At 34.5% G+C, this 20,355-nt stretch overlaps 2 protein-coding genes and 1 pseudogene across 3 annotated transcripts; all 3 read left to right on the top strand.

Moving 5' to 3' along the window:
* The first annotated feature begins 241 nt into the window (after window positions 1-241).
* On the top strand, window positions 242-1,553 carry LOC146902779 (uncharacterized; annotated as a pseudogene).
* A 3,830-nt stretch (window positions 1,554-5,383) lies between these two features.
* On the top strand, window positions 5,384-10,054 carry ECT6 (evolutionarily conserved C-terminal region 6). 2 transcript variants are annotated; one of them, XM_085732349.1, is made up of 7 exons: window positions 5,384-5,576; window positions 6,303-6,453; window positions 6,575-6,648; window positions 6,736-7,206; window positions 7,712-8,251; window positions 8,359-8,571; window positions 9,008-10,054. In XM_085732349.1, exons 2-7 carry the CDS (start codon window positions 6,369-6,371, stop codon window positions 9,581-9,583), a joined length of 1,959 nt encoding a protein of 652 aa, XP_085588475.1. In that variant the 5' UTR covers window positions 5,384-5,576; window positions 6,303-6,368; the 3' UTR covers window positions 9,584-10,054. The 2 variants fall into 2 exon arrangements, with proteins under 2 accessions (XP_085588475.1, XP_085588476.1); XM_085732350.1 differs by lacking the exon at window positions 5,384-5,576 and adding an exon at window positions 5,850-5,905.
* Window positions 10,055-11,441: 1,387 nt separating this feature from the next.
* On the top strand, window positions 11,442-18,941 carry DRM3 (S-adenosyl-L-methionine-dependent methyltransferases superfamily protein). The gene is made up of 11 exons (XM_085732348.1): window positions 11,442-11,564; window positions 12,009-12,121; window positions 12,383-12,479; window positions 12,598-12,644; window positions 12,823-12,918; window positions 13,762-13,860; window positions 14,371-14,470; window positions 15,200-15,318; window positions 16,544-16,643; window positions 16,876-16,955; window positions 17,445-18,941. The coding sequence occupies exons 2-11, from the start codon at window positions 12,014-12,016 to the stop codon at window positions 18,765-18,767; spliced, it is 2,169 nt and encodes a 722-aa protein (XP_085588474.1). The 5' UTR covers window positions 11,442-11,564; window positions 12,009-12,013; the 3' UTR covers window positions 18,768-18,941.
* The last annotated feature ends 1,414 nt before the right edge of the window (window positions 18,942-20,355 follow it).

The raw sequence follows: 20,355 nt of genomic DNA, 5'->3' as shown, positions 1-20,355 counted from the left end.
TGGCCAAAAATGGCGCGTGCATGTCACGCGCCGACAGGGAAGGTGAGGTACAGGAAACGCGGAAAGAGAAAGAGGAAGTGATAAAAACAATGACACGTGGCTTGCTACGATTGGTTGCTTGGATTTTTATCTTCTTAATAATTTGGACTCAATTATTTCATTGCAAATAATTTATTTTTTTTACCAAAATTCGTGATTTTTTTTTCTCTATAAATAGAGACTTGGATCATTTCATTTGGACACAGAAAAAAATCAAGTTTTTCACTCTTTTAATCTCATTATTAGTCTTTCTTTTAAAGTTTTAGTCTTTGATTAGTGAAATGGATCCCAATAACAATCAATTCAACACCCAAAATTTTTCTGATTACCCATTTAGCTACCAAAATCCCAACAATTATCAACACCCAAATCAATTTCCCAACCAATATCGTTAAAACCCAAATCAATTTCTCAACCAAAATCCTCAAAACATGCCTAATTTTGGTTTTGCCTCAAATTTCAATCACCCATCCTCTGTTCCAAACAACTTTCATCCATATTCTAGATCTATGATGGGATATCCATCTCAAACACCCCCATTTAATGGTTATATGCCGATGATGAATGAAAATTTTCAGAGTCTTGGTGAATATCCTGAATTTTCATCACAAATAAATCGTGGTGGAATGACAAGAGACAATGAAGTCACTCCAGATGATACAACTCCTAAGAGCAAGAAAAACCCCCAACCATCATGGAACACTGAACAAAATTTGGTGTTAATTAGTGGGTGGATAAAATATGGAACATCCAGTGTTGTCGGGAGAAACCAGACAAGTGAAGCATATTGGGGTAAAATTACTGAGTATTGTAATGATCATTACTCATTCGATTCTCCACGCGATGTCATTGCATGCCGAAACCGTTTTAATTATATGAGCAAATTAATAAATAAATGGGTTGGTGCTTATGATACCGCTAAGCGTCAGCAAGCAAGCGGTTGGTCGGAAGATGATGTTTTGGCAAAAGCCCAGGAAATATATGCATGTGGGAAGAATGGTAAATTTACTTTAAAGGAAGAATGGCGCGCTCTCCGTGATCAACCACGTTATGGCAGTCAAGTAGGAGGCAGTAAGTGGGAGGAAATGTTGGCTTAGGTAGTAGTGGATCTAAGAGATCTCACGAGGACTCTGTAGGATCTAGTGCTCGTCCAATGGGAAGGGAGGCAGCTAAAAAAAAAGGAAAAAAGAAAAGCAAGGACGCTGGCTTGGAGGAGGTGGAAAAGGAGTGGGTTCAATTCAAAGAAATGAAGGTGCAAGAGATGGAACACTTTAAAGAGTACACCGAAAAAATGGAAAAGTACACCGTAGTGCAACAAGAGAAAAACAGATTGAAGAAAATGGACATGTACATAAAGTTAAGTTCCCAAGAGCATCTCGATGACAGGAAAAAAGATATGTTGGAAAACTTGGAGCGTGAGCTGTTTGGAAATTAATTTCACTAATATTTGTTTGTATTCGGTCAAAATTGTCAGTGTTGTCTAGTCCCTAGTGTTTACTTTAATAATTATATCATCCGTGACTTTAATAATTCACATATTATTTGTCATTAATAATTATCTCCACTATCTCCACTATTTGTCAGTGTTGCTTTAAATAATTCACTCCAATATCACAAATCTCCTCGTGCTACTTTAATAATTCACTCCAATATCACAAATCTATTTGTCAGTGTTACATCCACTATTTGTCAGTGTTACATCCACTTTAATAATTCACTCCCCGTGCTTTAACAAACACTTTAATAATTCACTCCCCGTGCTTTAACTATTTGCTTATATATATGGACTTGAATAACATTCATATCTACTTCCAAATCTATTTGCCACTTGAATATTGTTTAAACTATTTTCTTTCTCAAATTTCATTCATACCTACTTCCAATATCTACTTCCAAACACTATCAATGGATCCTTTTGGTTTTGATATGGAAGCCTACTTCCAAAAACGTGATGCTGAAGACACTTATATGGTCAACCGATTTATTCAGCGTCGAAAAAAACTAGATGAAGGTAGTGGATCTGGTAGAAGAAAATATTTAAATAGAGATCATGCAGCAGCTAACCAAAGACTCATTGACGACTACTTTGCCAATGAGCCTACATATGACGATGCAATGTTTCGTCGTCGGTTTCGGATGCAAAAACATGTTTTCCTTCAAATCGTTGGAGACCTTTCAAGTAGTGATAACTACTTCACCCAGCGAGTTGATGCCACCAACAAAGAAGGTATATCACCCTTAGCAAAATGTACCACAACAATGCGAATGTTAGCATATGGTGTGGCAGCAGATGCGGTCGATGAATACATCAAAATAGGAGGTACTACAACATTGGAGTGCTTACGTAGATTCTGTAAAGGAATCATATGATTGTATGAGCAAGTGTACTTGAGAGCACCAACCCAAGATGACCTTTAAGGAATACTCCATGTTAGTGAAATACGGGGGTTCCCAAGGATGATCGGGAGTATTGACTGCATGCACTGGGAGTGGAAAAATTGTCCTAAAGCATGGGAAGGTCAATTTACTAGGGGGGATAAGGGAACCACCACAGTTATTCTTGAAGCAGTTGCATCTCATGATCTATGGATCTGGCATGCCTTTTTTGGATGTCCAGGAACGTTGAACGATATCAACGTTCTAGACCGATCACCGGTGTTTGATGATGTGGAACATGGAAAGACTCCAAGGGTGAATTTCTTTGTGAATCAACGTCCCTATAATATGACATACTATCTAGCTGATGGTATCTACCCTTCTTATCCAACTTTCGTCAAATCAATTAGACTTCCTCAAAGTGAACCCGATAAGTTATTTGCAAAACAACAGGAGAGCTGTCGAAAGGACATCGAACGTGCTTTTGGAGTGCTTCAAGCTCGATTTAAAATCATCCGTGAACCAGCTCCCTTGTGGGACATAGCCGATTTGGGTATCATCATGAGGTCATGCATCATATTACATAATATGATTGTTGAAGATGAACGAGATACATATGCTCAACGTTGGACCGATTTTGAGCAATCTGAGGGAAGTGGATCTAGTACACCGCAACCATACTCGACCGAGGTGTTACCCACCTTTGCAAATCATGTGTGTGCTAGATCCGAGTTGCGTGATCCAAATGTTCATCACGAATTGCAAGCAGATCTCGTGAAGCACATATGGACAAAGTTTGGAATGTTTCGTGATTGAAGATGATTTGTATCGGACTAAATAAATTAGTTGTTTGTTGTGTGCTTGTTTGTTGTCTTGCATTTTAAGCTATTTGTGTGTCGCGTGCTTAGTTTGTTGTATTGCATTTTAAGTTAAGAAAGAAAATTATTTAAATAAATATTGTTTTTAAAAAAAATTAATTGTATTATTTTAATTTAATTATAATCGATAATTATAATTTTATGTAATTATAAAAACAAAATTAAATAAGAATAAGAAATAAAAAGTGGTGGGGTAGGGTGTTGAATTGAAACCATTGGAGTGACCCTAATTCGAGAAAAAACGAACCTTTTTTATTACCTATTCTTGTTTAATGATTCGTTCTTTAAAAAAAAATTATTCAATATGTATAAGCCTGTAAAGTGGATTTTATGTCTACTTTTTTCAACATAACTTTCATCAAGTTTGTTTTTTTTAATGGTAAATGATAGTAATTAGTTGATACATAAGGTTTTTTTTTTCATCCGGGTTTGAACTCATGACCTAAAACTTTTTTATTTTTTAATTCAAGCTAATTGAGCTACCCAAACACCACTCTCAAGTTACTGGTAGTTCTTTTTTTGTATTAAATTTCACCCATCATCGTTTAATTTTTCGTAAAGGAAAAAATTTAGGTTCGTAAAATTTAAGGATTTAGGGTTCTTCTAAGGAAATTTAAGGATTTAGAAAAACAAACATAAATGTAAAGAAAATAAGATTAAGATTGGTATGGGGAAGAAAGACTTTTGGAGAAGAATGGAGAAAAAGAATAGACAAGAGTGAAGAAGAATGAGGAAGATGGTCGGAGAAGAGGAGAGAGAAAATTGATCATTTTCTAGTCAAGACCAATGAGAAGCATTTGATGTCATTGTCCACGTGACAGTTAACGTGCCACATCAATATATTTAACGATGTTAATTAATAGATACTAACAGATGCACCGAACTGAGAAATGTTTAACAAAGACATTAACTTGATATTTGTATAAAATATAACCAGGGATAATCTTGTTATTGTAAAAACAATCATCTCTATTCTGATTCTCTATTCAACGTTAGTGGAGTCGACCCATCTATAAGGATGATTGTTTTGTAAGTATTGTTTGATACTTGAAGTTTGCTTTGACTTTTTCGAGATATGAAGTCAAATTCATATGAACTTCTATTGTTAAAAAAATTAAGGAAAAAGTTAACTTACGTCCTTAAAGCATAAATTAATAAATTAATGAATCAAATATAATAACTTTTTGTTGAAATGTGTGCATTGGATTTAATTTTTGAATTTGTAATAAATTGAATGGCACAAAACTTTAGAAAATATTTATTCTTTTGGGTTACTTAACATGTGCTCAAGGGCACAAGTTAGCATGACTCAAAATAAAATAGATTTGATGTATTGATTGATACTCCCTCATGTCCTATTTATAAGAAAAAGTTGACTTTTTAGATTCATTGTATAATTAATGTATTTTGTCTAGAATATAGACCAAATATATCATTTATGCAATGAATAAAAAAGTCAAATGTTTATCGTAAATATGATCGGAGAAAGTACATTAGAAGAGATGAAAGAAGTGTGTTTATCTTCTTTTAATTTTTGGATCATGCTAACTTGTGTCCTTAAGATACATATTAAGTAACCCAAAAGTAGAAATATTTTTTAGAGTTGTGTGCATTCAATTAACTACAAATTCAAAAATAAAATTTTATTTTTCTTATCCTCTTCTCATACTCTTCTTTATTTATTTCACCTCATAATGGAATCAATTATATGAAATGGGCTATTGATCTTCTCTTAAGTGTTGTCGGTGGAGTGAGCAGCACGAAGGGTATAACGGGTAAAGCAAACAATTTTTTAAACTCTAGTTCGCATTTATTGAAGAGTTCCCACGTCAGCATAATAACTAACTATGCGTAGGGAGCAAGCACACTAAACGGCAACGTACGCATCCCTCCCTCCCAGCCCAGTGCACCATCGTTATCGTTGACAACAGGGGTATTAAGGTAAATATCAAGAGAGGAACCAAATTAACAAAATTACGAAAAAGTCCGTATCTTAAATAGGTGGGAATCTCAATTTGCACGTCTCATTCAGACTTTTTCACTATATCACTCTCTCTCTCTCCTAGATTCAATTTTTCATTTTCATTTTTATTTTCATTTCGATTTTCTCTCACACACAACACCGAAACCGCCTTTTTCAAAGGTTATAGGGTCTCTCTTCTCTTGTTTTGATTTTTTAGGGTTTCGTAGAAGCTCCATCAGAATGTTCCAGAACTCCCTCTAATCTCAATAAGAGACTTCTCTTCACAACACTGGCTTAATTTTTTCTTTCCCTTTTCAAAGGTAAATAATTCAATCCTCTCTTAGATTTTTTTTGTTTGCTTAGTTATTTTCTCTCTTAGGTTATATCGTTATTTGATTTTGAGATTGGGTATGGATAATATTGTTTTCTAGGGTAAGGAAAAGGGGGATTTTGTTTATGCGGTGGAATTTGTTTTCTTAATTACGAAGTTATCAAATGTTTCCCTATTTCAAAGTCAAACCGTGTTGAAATTTCCTACTTTTTTTACACAACTTATCAATACTATTTAAGTGGGTGTGAAACAAAGTTCATACACCAGATAGATACTGTGAAGCATAGCGTGTGCATAGGTTTAATTTTTGTTTTCTTGGTATGAGTTTGCCCCTATTTTATTTGTTGTTGTTTTTTAATTTTTTGGAATTTTCTATTGAGATGGTTTAATCTACTGTTAATTAATGAAAACCATCATTTCCGCCTAACGCCATTTTTTCCAGTAGAGAAGATGGTAAAAACTAGGTTTGCGTGATTTGGGCTTGTAGAGAGAAGGCTTGCAAATTCTATAGTAAGTAGAGGAAGACCTAAAAAGCTGTAAGAGAAGCTATTAAGAAAGATTTAGAGATTAATTAGTTGGATAGAAATATGGTCTATGTTGTTGATTGTTTGTTTACTTCGCACTGTGATTGTCTGCAGTGTAGCCTAGGTCACTTTCATGTCATCTTTTAATCTGTGCGACAATTAACTTAATTATCGTGTACACTGACTTTCAGATTGAAGGTGCTGATTTATACTCACAATTGACAAGCCTACATTTTGAATTTTAACCATTCAAAGACATGTTTAACGAAGGAGCTCCTGAGTTTGTTGTTGATCAGAGCATGTATTACCCTGCTCCCACCAATTACGGGTTTTATTGTACAGGTAAATCCAAAAATAATCACCGTACCTTTGGCATTGGGGTTGAATCCGGTTGATCATATATCGTGTACTCTATAACAATATATATGCACTGTATTGACCACTTGGTATTTTTTGTGGCTAGGATTTGAATCACCTGGTGAATGGGAGGACCACCATAGAATTTTTGGTGTAGATGGTCCTGATATTCAGTACACGGTGAGTTGTTTCTCCTCTCTGCCCGTATGTGTCTTGTGTGTCATATGTTGGGCCGACAGCTGATTTAAATGCTTCTTTCTTTTCCAGGGTGCACAAGATGAAAGTTTTCCTTATGTATATTACACACCTAACTATGGATTTGCACAGTCTCCATACAATCCATACAATCCTTATATTCCAGGTGCTATGATTGGAGTTGATGGTTCATTTGGAGGAGAACAGCAGTATTACTCCCTCCCCAATTATCAAAACCCCATTTCTTCGCCAACTTATATTCCTCTTGTTCAACCAGACAATTTTCATCATAGTTCTGTTGACTCATTATATGATAACAGTGCTTCTGTCAATAGACTTGATGGAAGAGGTTCGAAGCATAAGTTCAATTCAGCTTCTGCTGCTTTTACTAGGAACTCTTCAAAACCATCATCAAATCAGACAAGTTCCTTCCTCAGGGTACCCGAGGGGCCAAGAGCTAATGCTTTGGCAAAGAAAGATTCGACAAATGGAAGTGTTCCTAACAGTGGTTTTCTTAATTTTGCTTCATCACCTTCCCATCAGGTAATAAGCTTACCCTTTTGAGCTATATTGGAATTTGAATTTGAGCATGTCAAGTCAGTGCTGGCGTGGCAGATGTTTTTGCCATCTGCCAAACGCAGTTTGTCAAAAGAGGCCTGTCGTGGCAGTGCCATAGCCATAGGCTGGAATAGTGTGTTTATATGGAAGGATTTTGGCCTTCTGCCATTGATAACACTTTGTCAAGCCCCACTTTTGCTTTTGACATGTTTAGGCGACAATTATTGCAAGCTGACAATATTTAGCAAGTTACTACTATTATAGGTCACCTTTTCCATGGTACTTTTTTTATGAAAAGGACATGCTTGGAGGGAATGACTAGATGTTTATTAGTTTGTGAACTTTGTGGATCTCTTTCATGCTCTAAATATATTAGAGCAATTGTGTTGTTGTATTTGCTGGCTTGTTTATATATGCAATTTTAATATCTAAGTGAGATTTTATTTTTTAGTATACTTAATAGCTATATTTTCCTTCTGTGGTATTGTAGGCTAGAAGTGCTGATGTCTCATTCCAGTCTGTAGATACTTTTTCCAATGGAAATGTTTTGCCCCATCATAATCAATTCAAAGGAGCTGCCCCGTTGAGTAATGGGTTTTCTGACTATGGATCTAATGCTAATGGGCAGTCTGCAATTGCTAAACTTCGACCAAAGGTTCATGTTGCTCCCAGTGATGTAAATAGAAGCGGTGATGTATTATTGGGTGAACAAAATCGGGGCCCTAGAATTAGTAGGCCAAAACATCATCTGCCTATCAAAGCCTATACAGCAAAGTCGGGAGATGCTAACTCACAAGAGAACGTCATTTATACTGATCAATATAACAGGGAGGACTTCCCTATTGACAATGAAATTGCTAAGTTTTTTGTTATAAAATCATACAGTGAGGATGACGTTCACAAAAGCATTAAATATAACGTGTGGTCATCAACACCTCATGGAAACAAGAAACTGCAGAGTGCTTATGAAGATGCTAGGAGAAAAGCTACTGGAAAATCTGGAGGCTGTCCTATCTTTCTTTTCTTTTCGGTGAGTTTCAACTTTGTTGACACATTTCCTGTACTTCTAAAACTTATGTACAAGTTTAAGCTTCCTTCCTTCGATTAGTCATACTGACCCTTTCTTTTTCAATGTAGGTTAATGCCAGCGGTCAATTTTGTGGAGTTGCTGAGATGGTTGGTCCTGTTGACATCAATAAGGATATGGACTTCTGGCAGCAAGATAAATGGAGTGGGAGCTTCCCTGTAAAGTGGCACATGATAAAAGATGTGCCAAATGGAAATTTTAGGCACATAATACTAGAGAACAATGAGTTCAAGCCTGTAACTAACAGCCGAGACACACAAGAGGTATACAAAGTTTTTTATTCAGTAGTTTCTTTATCAATTAAAATTGATAAGTGTTCCTGGGAGCATTTATAACCGACATGCAAATTTTTAGTTGAGTAAGCACATCTGTTATTCTCTGTTGAAAAATATTGTTCGAATTTGTGAATATGGTGTTGCCTTGTTAGGAAACAATTGAGTAGGTAGATACGCACACACCTAATCGCATGCACACATAATTGTTTGTATAAACACTTTTGAATTGTCAGACTTCTTTCCTTGATTGTCTCAATGATGTAAATGTTGGTATATTTTCTTTCATTTTATATACCTTTTAAAGGCATAAGCTGGTAAAAAATGTGGGTTCGTCGACTTTAGGAGGGTCTTCAGCTTGGTGTCAGTTTTTTCTGCCTGCTGTTAATATAATTTTGACCATCAAATACCCATTCCTCATGTGCAGATAATGTATAGAAAGGGTCTGGAAATGCTGAAGATATTCAAAAATTATACTTTGAAGACATCTTTGCTTGATGACTTTATTTACTATGAAAACCGACAGAAGGTCATGCAGGAGGAGAAAACTAAGTTTCTAATGAAGGGTTTTGGAAGTATACCAGTGTTGGCGCCACCTCGAAAGCTGAATAATGTTTTTGAAATTCATCCTGCAAGTGATGAGAAAAATTTAAAGACAGATGAACTTGGTAGCGTAAAACATACTTCAATTTCAAATGCGGCACATACTGTTAATAGTTCTGATGTCACCAGCACTACATCTGTGGATGAAAAGGTTGAGAATGATGCGGTTGACAAGCAAGATATTTCTTCTGTTCTGAATATTGGTTCAGTCACCATTACCCCAAGACAGGTAGAGACGAAACCATCTAATACAGAACCAATTGATGTTGTCACAGTCGGCTCAATGCAAGTCAGAGTTAATGGATTTTCTGAGTCTTCTGGTGTTTTAAAGGTTGGGAGTATCCCACTTGATCCAAGATCTCTACAGGCAGGCAAAGGAACCACTTACATCAAAACTTGACCTCATCCTTAAGTCTTGCTGGGGATGTCTAGGCACTGTTACAGTATTGATCGAAAGATGGATTAATATATGCCCGATTGCATCACAATTGGGAAGTTGGGTTTCTTTTCTATATTCGTTTATTGCTTTCACTTGATTGATACAAGGCTAAACCGTTGGATGGATCTTTCTAGCGATTTTGATATTGAAAGCTTCATATGACTTATTGTACCGCATATTATGTCTGCCAGCGAACAATTCGCGAGGTTGTTTTCTTGCAGATTTCATCGATTATGTTGTCAAACTCAAAAACTTTCGCTCCCTTTGTTGTGTATTTCTTTCTGCAATGTTTTTCAAGCTTTCTATTCTGTTATGTTCTGTTGTGACTTGTGATGTGTCTTTAGTTTCATGTGATTTAAAATGAAGAAATGTAATAACTGGATCAATGAATGCGTTTTAAGATTATGGTAGTGAATCTTTCTTCGGTTTTAAGTTATTGCAGTGCGACTGAATGTGCCTCGCAACTTCCAATATTTCTAAAATAATTATTGGCATTTGATTGCCTATTCACGACAAGTAGGGCTGAATATGAGTCAGGCTGAACTTGTCCGAGCTTGAGCTTGACTCAACTGGATAAAAATTGGTTCAGCTTGAAACTCGACTCAAGTTGGAAATGAACTTTTTAGTTTGAGTTTGGCTCATTTAAAGTTTACAAGCAAGTTGGTTTGGTTTGTTACCATCTTGTGTGTGAAGATATTCAACTTGTTAGGTTCATTTTTGAACAACAATGATATGTATAATTTCTCATGTATGGATTTGTTTAATATTCCCTCCGGTCAAATTTATGAACATTTATTTTTTTAGATTTATTAAGTAACTGATGTTTCAAGATTATATATAGTTTAGATACATATGTTATTTGATGAATTTAAAAAGGGAAAAATTGCTTATAAATGTGGGGGGAGTATTTCTATATTCCTAGATCATTAAGAAAATCTGAGAGATCCGTTTGGGTGAGTATATTTATATTTCAAGATCATTAAGAAAACTGAGAGAGATCCGTTTGAGGAGGTGTTGGAGAACAAATCCTATAGTCGTTTAAGGGAAACTAATCGTCCTCCTAAATTTTTATGAAGTAGCTGGTTTCCATTCTTAAAATGCAACCACAGTTTACTAATCGTCCTCCTAAATTTTTATGTAGTGGCTAGTTTCCATTCTTAAAATGCAACGTTTATAACCAATAGGACTTTATGCATACTTCTCAAGAGTGTGTCAAAGTTGATGCTTAGCGAAGGGGAAATAATGGACTTTCAATCATCTAGAAAACATTGAATAAAAATTTGGTAATGATAAAATATGTCACCCATGTTTAGCAAGCAGAGCAAGGATATTTTATATTTTTTCTCCTTTACTCTTTGTTGGCAACATCAGTTAGAATTTATTCGTCGACAAATATATATTTACTTATATTTACTGTGTAAACTTAAATTTCAAATTCCTCATATTTACTGTGTAAACTTAAATTTAATATTAAAATTAAAACGGAAGTAAATTATTGTTAAATTTAAATTTGTCGAGAAAATTGTTCATTCGGTGAAATGTTGGTTAGTTTTTTGTTTGAAGGGAAAATTTAGCTAATTTTGGAGTGATATTTGAAGATAGTTTGGATTTGTTTTCCGTTTCCATGGAAACAAAACATTAGCATTAGAGAAAGAAACATAACCATAGTTGGAATATAACATGGGACCCACGAATCTATAGTATACTTGACTAATTGACTTACACGCACGTTGGAACAGTATCAATCCAGTTCACACTCTATACTTTAACTTTTACTGTCCCGTAAAATGTTTTAATTGTTCTACTGCTGTACTACTCTATTCTCTTTCATTTCTGTTCGTGTGTGTGTTCCTAGACGCACCGAACCCTGTTTCACTTTCACTTTTCCTCTTCTGGAGCGAGTGCAGGCCACGCGCCTCCACCCTCTCCCCTCTCCGATCAGGTATTCCCCACTCACCGGTGCCACTTTCCCTTCTCACACTCACTTTTTCTTTCATTTTTTGCTCTTGCATGAACCTAAACCTCTTTGGTTAAAGACCAATATGTCAATTTCAATTAGTTTTTTTGTCACATAATATTGCTTTAATTATCTTCCCAACCATTTTTTTCTCAATATGTTTGCTTAATTATGTCTTTTTTCTAAAGAAAACGTGTGTGTGTGTGTGTGTGAGAGAGAGAGAGAGAGAGAGAGAGAGAGAGAGAGAGAGAGAGAGAGAGAGAGAGAGAGAGAGAGAGAGAGAGAGAGAGAGATTGAGAAAATGGCTAGGTCATGTTGTGGAGGGTTTAACATGTGTTGATGGGATTCTCTTTCTAAGTTTCATGATAAAGTTACATTTTTGTATAATTTATATGTTGATGGGATGATGCATTGATTTAATGTATACAGGTGAAATGGCAGGTACTTCAAATGGAAGAGGAGGCAAAAATCCTGTTTTTCCTAAAACTGAGGACTTTGATTATGAGTTGTCACCTTATACTGCTCTTTCAAGGGATTTTCGGGTATGCATTTTCCAAATACATTTTTTATTGGATTGGATCAGTTTGAACCCTAATTTTGAAAACCTAATTTTTTAAAAAATTAAAATTAAAATTTCTTGATTGTGCTCATTCTGTTTGACCCACCAGTTTCATGAACTTCTCACATGCATATGTATTGTTGACTATATAATATGTATCATAGCATATACCATTTGAAAAAAATAATTCTCCTTGATCACTTTTCATTAACTTATGTTCAATCTCTTCTTTCATAATCACCAGGAAACTGCTGCAAGTTCATCCGGAAGCAAAGTACGAGGATTCTTTATTGGAATGGGATTCTTGCCCGGTCTTGTTGATAAAGTTATAGAAGAGAATGGTACAATATGTGTGAGCAAGATGCTTTAGTCTTATGCCAAGTGCATGGCACAATTGATAGGCTTCTGATATACTTCACTTTGCCAATTGTGGTAATGTGGTTTTGATTGATTTTATAGGTGAAGAAAATTCAGATGCATTATTAGAGATTCTCTTGAGATGTTCGGTAAGTAGACCAAATCATATGTTATAATATAGATTTCATTGTCAATGTTCTTTTGAATAGGGGATTGATTTTTTTTTTTTTTATATTTACTTCTTCATTTTATGATCTCTTGAAAGACTGGAAACTTGTAATAACATTTGGTAGTTGTTTTTGCTCTATTGATTTGTTAATGCTACAGACAAATGGTGACTCATCAGATTCTCTGGAAGGCTCTCTTAATACAAATGAGCATAGAAGTATCCCAAATTTCTTTCCCAATGCTCATTCAAAAGAGGTAGCTTGCTTCGCTATACCCACACCCAATTTTTGTAGCCTTTTTGGGCAGAAATTATTGCTTCTGTTTACTCGACCGTCTGGATTAAAGATTTAATGAGCATTTGAATTTTTTTTCTTTCTTTAAAGTAGAAGTAGTTATTAACTCATTGAGTGCTGACCATCCTTCCCTCTCCCATTCTGTATGAGTTATGTCACATAGTTCCTTTTGTATTGTTTTGCTCCTAATTCCAAAGCAATTTGATTATTTAGATAGTGCTGCTCTCAAGTCACATGACTTGTGCAAACACATATTGTGGGAATTCCTAGCCATGAAGAAGCGGTTTTTAAATTTGTTGTTACTGGTGTATAAGAGTTTTTAATTGAAGTTGATTGTTGTTGAGATCCTTGTTACTTCACCCACAGTAGTCCACACGTCAGATGTCCGCGGTTGAGTGTTCTGGACGTGAAGGGGTGTGTTGAGATCCCTATTAGTCCACACTTCAAATGTCCGGTTGTGAGTGTGAGAGTGTTAGTCACATATCAAATAGAGATATGACTTGGGTTGTGTTCGCAAGGCTTTGATACTCCTCTCCTTATAAGCCGATTTTGTTGGGTTGAGTTATATACCAAGTCAAAATTCTAAGAATTGCAATAAGATAAATGTATACTTTCCAAGGTGCTTCATTGTGTCAGGAACTCCCAAGACTAGGATAAATGTTTTGCTGTTTCTGTATCCATAGTTTTGTTGTTTTTTCATCTGAAAATTGAACTTTCAAAATCTGTCACTTCAAGGACTATACTATGTAAATGGTTTGATTTGAAAGTTTTAACTTCCTTTTGATCTTGCTTTGCAATTATGTAGGCTCTTCAAATATCAAATTCAGAGTCTTCTGATTCTCTCGAAAGCTTATTTGATGATAAGGATTCTCCAGAAGTTTCCATGATCAATCAACCAAAAGAGGTACTTTCTTAAATTCATTTAGTGCATCGTCCTGGTAAGAATGGTTTGATTATGCCATTTTGAATTTGAATAATGATAAGTTTTGCTCTATTGAATGCTATAAGTCTTGGCTCTAATAATTTACTACTCGCTGGTTCTTCAGATATGTGCCTGCATTTATCTGCAACTGTATGTTGGTTTGATCTTTTTAATGTTCAAGTGTACGCTTATGTTAAACAGAATTCAAATAAATATTTTCTTTCAAACAGGAAGGCTAAAAGACACACTTTTTGGCACACTCTTGTACATACTCGTGATCTTTTTTTTTTTTTTTTTTAAAAAAAAGAAACAGTCAAATTACTTGTCTAGGGTTAAATTGACTATGCATTATTTATTTCCCCTTGTTTTCATTGGCATTGAGACTCTTTATTGCGTTTAGTAGTAAAGTCGTCTTCTAGTTTCATCCGTCTCCTTAACATTGCTTATGTTTTGTGTATATCTATTGGATTACTGTTTACAAAATTCTCTCAGGAGGTTGATGAAATTATTGAAGATATTGAAGATTCAAGAAGTACCTTACTGATGATGAATTTCTCCGTGGAGGAAGTTGAATTTGCAATCCGTAAACTTGGTATGTGAATATGCATATTACCTGCACTTCTGCTTTTTATGATCGATATATACTTGCCAATTCATTATGGGGTGTATTTATCATCTTATCAGTTTTGTCTTGTCGTAATTGACCTGAAAACATATGTTGTATTGGTCTTTTTGTCTAACCAAGGGGGAAATATTTATTGATTCAAGTGGCACTAATGGACATTTTACAAACTATGCCTGAGGAGATTAGAACTCAGCACCTTGAGGTTACAACGCTAAGCTCTTACCACTGAGCTAGCACCTCAAGTGTGATGTAGGAATTTGATATACATGTGTTTGCTTTGCATGCTTGGACTTGCTACTAATAGCAGGAAAAAGTGTGTGTACAAAAAGCTTATGTTATTCACTGAATCGAAGTGTCTTTGAACATGGGGATTTTTGTTTATAATCAGCGATATGATAGTTAAATTTTAGTCTGGTGTGATTAACATTGTTCATTTGGCAAAAATCTGAACAATGCTTGTAATTCTAACTATGAATAATTTTGGTAGCATTTTGAATCTGTCTGATCCATGTAGCCGATTCCACCTAGTGAGGTAAGGCTTGGTGGTAGTTGTTATCGATGGATGTGTTTTTCATTGATTGACTGAAATTTAAATAACTTCTTGGCATACCTTATACATATGGAAGATCATATACATTTATGGTTTATCTGCTTCAATAGAGATTTAGAGATTTATTGATTCATTGCTCATTTCAGGAAATAAAGCGCCAGTTCCTGAGCTGGTAGACTTCATCTTTGCTGCCCAGATTGCTAAAAAAATGAAAAAGGAGGAAGCAGAAGAAGATGATATCAAATGTTATGTTCGAGAAAAGGAGGTTTAGATACTTGACTCAATCAATGAGATTTTTCACGAGATGTTTACTATGCTTCTTTAAATCAAAAGATTTAAGCAAGCCCTCAACTTTACCTGTTAGATAATATAATATTAATTTATGAACCATGTGCTACTATTTGTTAACTTTCTGAGGGAAGCACAGATATTGCCTCTACTTGCTTTTCCTAAGATTTAGATATTAGATATATGCAATAAGTTTACTTCTAGTGAAAAATATATATTATTTGTGAAATCTATCTATTTTTGTTTGCTAGGATATGGAATTATCTTAATATTATTCCACAATTACTTTAGTTTGTTGGATGAAAATAAACTATATCTTAAGATTGGCTTTGCCTAATGTGCACAAGTACATTAAACTTGCACCGTGCACAAATTTGTTTTTCACCATTGGATCAAAAAATCTCATCATATCTCATTTGATTCAATTCTGAGACTTATGATTCAAAGATGGAAACAAGCTTGTGCATGATAACTTATTCACTTGTGCATCATAGAATTGGCCCTTAAGATTAGCCACCATATTTATGTTATTGTTACAATTTGTTTCCTCCAAGGGTTGAAGAGGTTTTGTTAGGAACCCCAGAATTAAATTGAAAAAAATGAGCAATTTTATTGAAAGATTGAGAAAGGATAAAGATAATGGGAGATGAATATCTCCTCCATGGGTTTCCCGTTCACAATAGAGTCACTACTCTATTCACAAAACTTCACGCGTATTCAATGATGCCCTCAAACACAACCCCCTTATTTATACAAGATAATTCTATATCCTAGCAGATTTTTGGTGTATTTGAATCAATCAGGTTTTTTCTTTTATACTATATTTAAATTAAGGGAAATGCTAACAAATGCCCTTAGGGCATTTGTTAAGAAGCTCAAAGTAGAAACTTTATCTTGGAAATTTTGTATTCAACCTATTGAAATTTTAAAAAGCAACTTTTTCTACATAAAATTTAGCAATTGTTTCCATTTTTTAACCTTTAACAAGTGCCCTTAGCCCTAAGGGCTCTTGTTAGCATGACCCTTAAATTAATTGGGCTTTGTTTCTCTTTGTGCAAAACAATAAACTTACATATGTTCTTCATTCCTTTTTAATCATACTTAATCTCCTTTCAATAAATCTGCCTTCTTATTTTGTTGGTATACTATCTATTTGGCAATGCCTTTGTTATGCATCTAATTTTTCTACCCTGGGATCACAGATTAGCAATGAGCAACTCTTTGGAATTATGGCAAAAACGCTTCAGTTGTTTGAAATGGGTTTCTCTGAGAATGAAATATCCTCAGCAGTTGATAAATTAGGTAATTGTGAAAGCTGATCTTTTATCAACTGTGAAACTGTAACATTAGGTTTGCAGTCTTACCTTTGAAAAGTACATACCTTTAGAATTATGAGATGAATTTGTTGGAATGCAACCTGTATCATTGCCTTATATAAACTTGAAAAATGCTATGTATCCATTTCCTTTATTTAGACTTATAGTTGTTATTACTCTCTGGTTTGTTAGCTTACTATTAATTGGCTGTTTTGCAGGTCCAGATGTTCCAATTTCAGAGCTTGCAAACTTCATTTTTGCAGAACAAAATGGGATTGAGTATGTGATGGAATATAAGGTTAGGTTTTATGATAATTGACATAAAATGAACGAACCATGCATGTGTGTTTGTATCTATATGTATGTAATGTATACAATGAGAAATCAAATCACACCGTCACAGGTGTAATTCTTGGGCACTATAACACCATTCTATAACTTTTTACCGGATGATTTTACCATAATATAAAATTTACCGTTGGATTGAAACTTACTATCATATAGATCATATCTATAAACTTTTACGTTAATTACTTTTTAATTTAAATATATGTACATAAGAACCATTCGATTATAAACTTATTGTTGTTTAAATTAAGAGTTTTAACACAAATAATCAATGTGATAAATAGATATTATTCAACGGTCAATTCGGCAAAAATAAAAAAGTTGGTTATAAAATGCGTAATAGTGTCCAAATATTACATTGGTACCATGTCCAGTCATTTTTTAGTAATAATTGACTATTGAGGTATTTATTGAATGATGATTTTTTTTGTTTCCCTAGTATCCCTCTGGTCCTTCTTATTCTTGGATCAAAGAAGAACAAAGCGATATGTATGGTACAGCAGAGGTCAAAGTTGAGGATTTTAGCCATGAACCTTCACAGTCAAGGCAGGTCAACTTAGGGGAAACTGGCACTGGCGAAAGGGTGAAGGAAGAAGATTACATTGATGAGTTCCCCGATGACGTAAAACCAGGCTTTATGGAAAATGATAGAAATAAGAGGCCAAAGTATGAATATGATGATAATTCAAACTCTAGTCTTGATCCTTATTGGGTGGAAGAAATGGTTGATACAGTTGTTGCCACAATGTATAGACGTAACAAATCAACTCCCTCCAGGTCTCTAAGTAGTGTTGCAGCAAAACCTCCATTTTTCTTGTTTGGAAATGTTTCAAACATAACATATGACTCTTGGAAAAAAATGAGTCAGTTTCTATATTGTATTGAACCTGAATTTGTGAACACGGAGTTATTTTCGGCCTTGAACAGAATAGAAGGTTATATACACAATCTTCCAACAGAAAGCAGGTTCCACATTCTTCCAAAGCCACCTATGACTATCGAGGATGCAATTCCCCGGACAAAGAAATGGTGGCCGCCTTGGGATTCAAGAAAGAAGTTGAACTGTAACTATTGTGAAACTGGTGGAATAACTCAACTCTGTGATAGACTAGGAAGGGCTCTTGCCGACTCTGGGGGAATACTCACATCTCAACAGCAGAAAGACATTCTTTGGTATTGCCGTGGTTTGAATCTTGTGTGGACTGGTAAATATAAACTCGGTCCAATAGAACCCGAACACTTGGAGCTTATCTTAGGATACCCTTTGAATCACACTCGTACTGATGAATGCGATTTGACAGAAAGACTTCAATTGCTAAAACACAGCTTCCAGACAGATACATTAGGATATCATCTTTCTGTTTTGAAGCCCATTTTTCCTGCTGGAGTGACTCTGTTGTCAATTTTTAGTGGAATTGGTGGTGCAGAAGTTGCACTTCACCGCCTTGGTATTAAAATAAAAGCTCTCGTCTCGGTCGAGACTTCCGCAACGAAGAGGAAAATTCTTGAGAAGTGGTGGCGCAGTTCTGGACAAACCGGGACTTTGGTTCAGATTGAAGAAATTCAAAAGCTGACTAGTAAAAAGTTTGAGAATCTAATCAATAATTTTGGTGTTTTCGACCTGGTCATTTATCAGAATCCATGCTCTCAGCCAATTGTCAGACCTCATCAAGTTGGAGGTCTCTCAGCTGTAGAATTTTCAGTGTTTTGTGAATCTGTTCGTATTTTGCAACGGGTAAGAGCTCTGTGCGAAAGGAGGTGAGTCGTCTTGAAGTAACTTATGTCGGTCGTTGCTCTATGTTGCATGATGCCATGTTCTTCTTTTGATGTTTTGTTCTTGACAAAAGCTGTTGCTGTAAAATATGTGACTTTTTCAGTGCAAGGAACTTGTAAGAGTCGTCTCTTTCTCTTGATTGTATAATAAGAACTGTTCCCATCTCTGTGTTTCTCTAATGTTAACTGTTGGTAGATATTTAGATGATTTCAGGGACTCTTAAATATGTTTACTTTCTCTCTTCATTTTTTTTTCGTCATTTTTTTTAAAAGAACTTTTTCGTTAATTTATACCATTATATTACCAATAAGAGTAAATTACACTCCCCTCCCCTCAAAGATGCTTGAACTGCACTCCCCTCCCCTCTTATGTTAAAATATACACTTCCCTCCTCTCTTTTTCAAAACATAATAGAAAATATTTCACATCCCTCCCTTGAAAGAAGCTTGAATTACATTCCCCTCCCCTCTTATGTTAAAATCTACGCTTTACTCCCTCAATAATTTTTTTATTTCTAATAATCTAGCCAAAAGAAAATCTAACACACTTTGGAAAAAAAAATAGTATTGCGGGTCCATTTTAATATAATCAAAATTTGAATACATATATATTTTTCGTTATTTTTTATTCACGATTTTATTAACATGTAGTTTTAAACTTGATTATAATTTTTTTTTGAGGGAACCTGATTATAAAATATTAAACAACCCAAAATAAAATTAAAATATCTGAAAAATTACTAAAGTCGATTAAGTATGGTTATTTAAATTATACTTCAAATTATAAAATTAACAACAAATTATTTAAATTTAATTATCACTGACATTTAACAAACATTTATTTATTTATTTTATATGGTGATTCAAAATTAGTATATATTATAAAAATATTTATTTATGTTAAAATAGATTAAAGTGTAATGCATATTTAATTATTAAGGGATGAGGTTGTTACTCAAGCCTCTAATAGGGGAGGGGAGTATAAATTTTACTTTTCAAGGGAGGGGAGTGTATATTTTAACATAAGAGGGGAGGGGAGTGTAATTCAAACATCTTTGAGGGGAGGGGAGTGTAATTTACTCTACCAATAATATAGCCTTAAACTATCAATCTTTATATAATACAAAAGCTTACATCTTTGAGCAAAAGTACACGTGGCATCTTCGTACTCCCCATTTCATTTAATGTTTTTCCATCAACCAATCAAAATGGATCTTGACTCATTCATTTTCTATTAGCCAATCAAAATTGAATCATGACTCACTTATTTTTCACCAACCAATCAAAATTGATCATGATATAATTTTTTCCTTATATATAGACAATTTGATTTTTTATTATTTTCATCTACCTCTTCCTCCCATAAAAAATCACTGCTTTCAACCTCATTATCTTTTTGTTTTATTTTTTTTATTTTTTATTGTTTATTTAACATTTCTTATTGTTATGTTCCTTTTTATGTGATTTCTTAGGTTGATGTTTCTTATTCATATTCTCTTTTCAATTTTCTTTTGGTGTTCATATGTTCTTTGTTTTTGTTCGGATCTTTATTTTGGACATGCAAGCCAATCAAGAGA

The sequence above is a fragment of the Medicago sativa genome, chromosome 8 (genome assembly GCF_051527215.1).
Source record: "Medicago sativa cultivar Bolivia chromosome 8, Bolivia_mono, whole genome shotgun sequence".
NCBI lineage: Eukaryota > Viridiplantae > Streptophyta > Magnoliopsida > Fabales > Fabaceae > Medicago > Medicago sativa.
The sequence above is the reverse complement of the archived record's forward strand: the minus strand, read 5'-3'. Positions and strand labels throughout refer to the sequence as shown.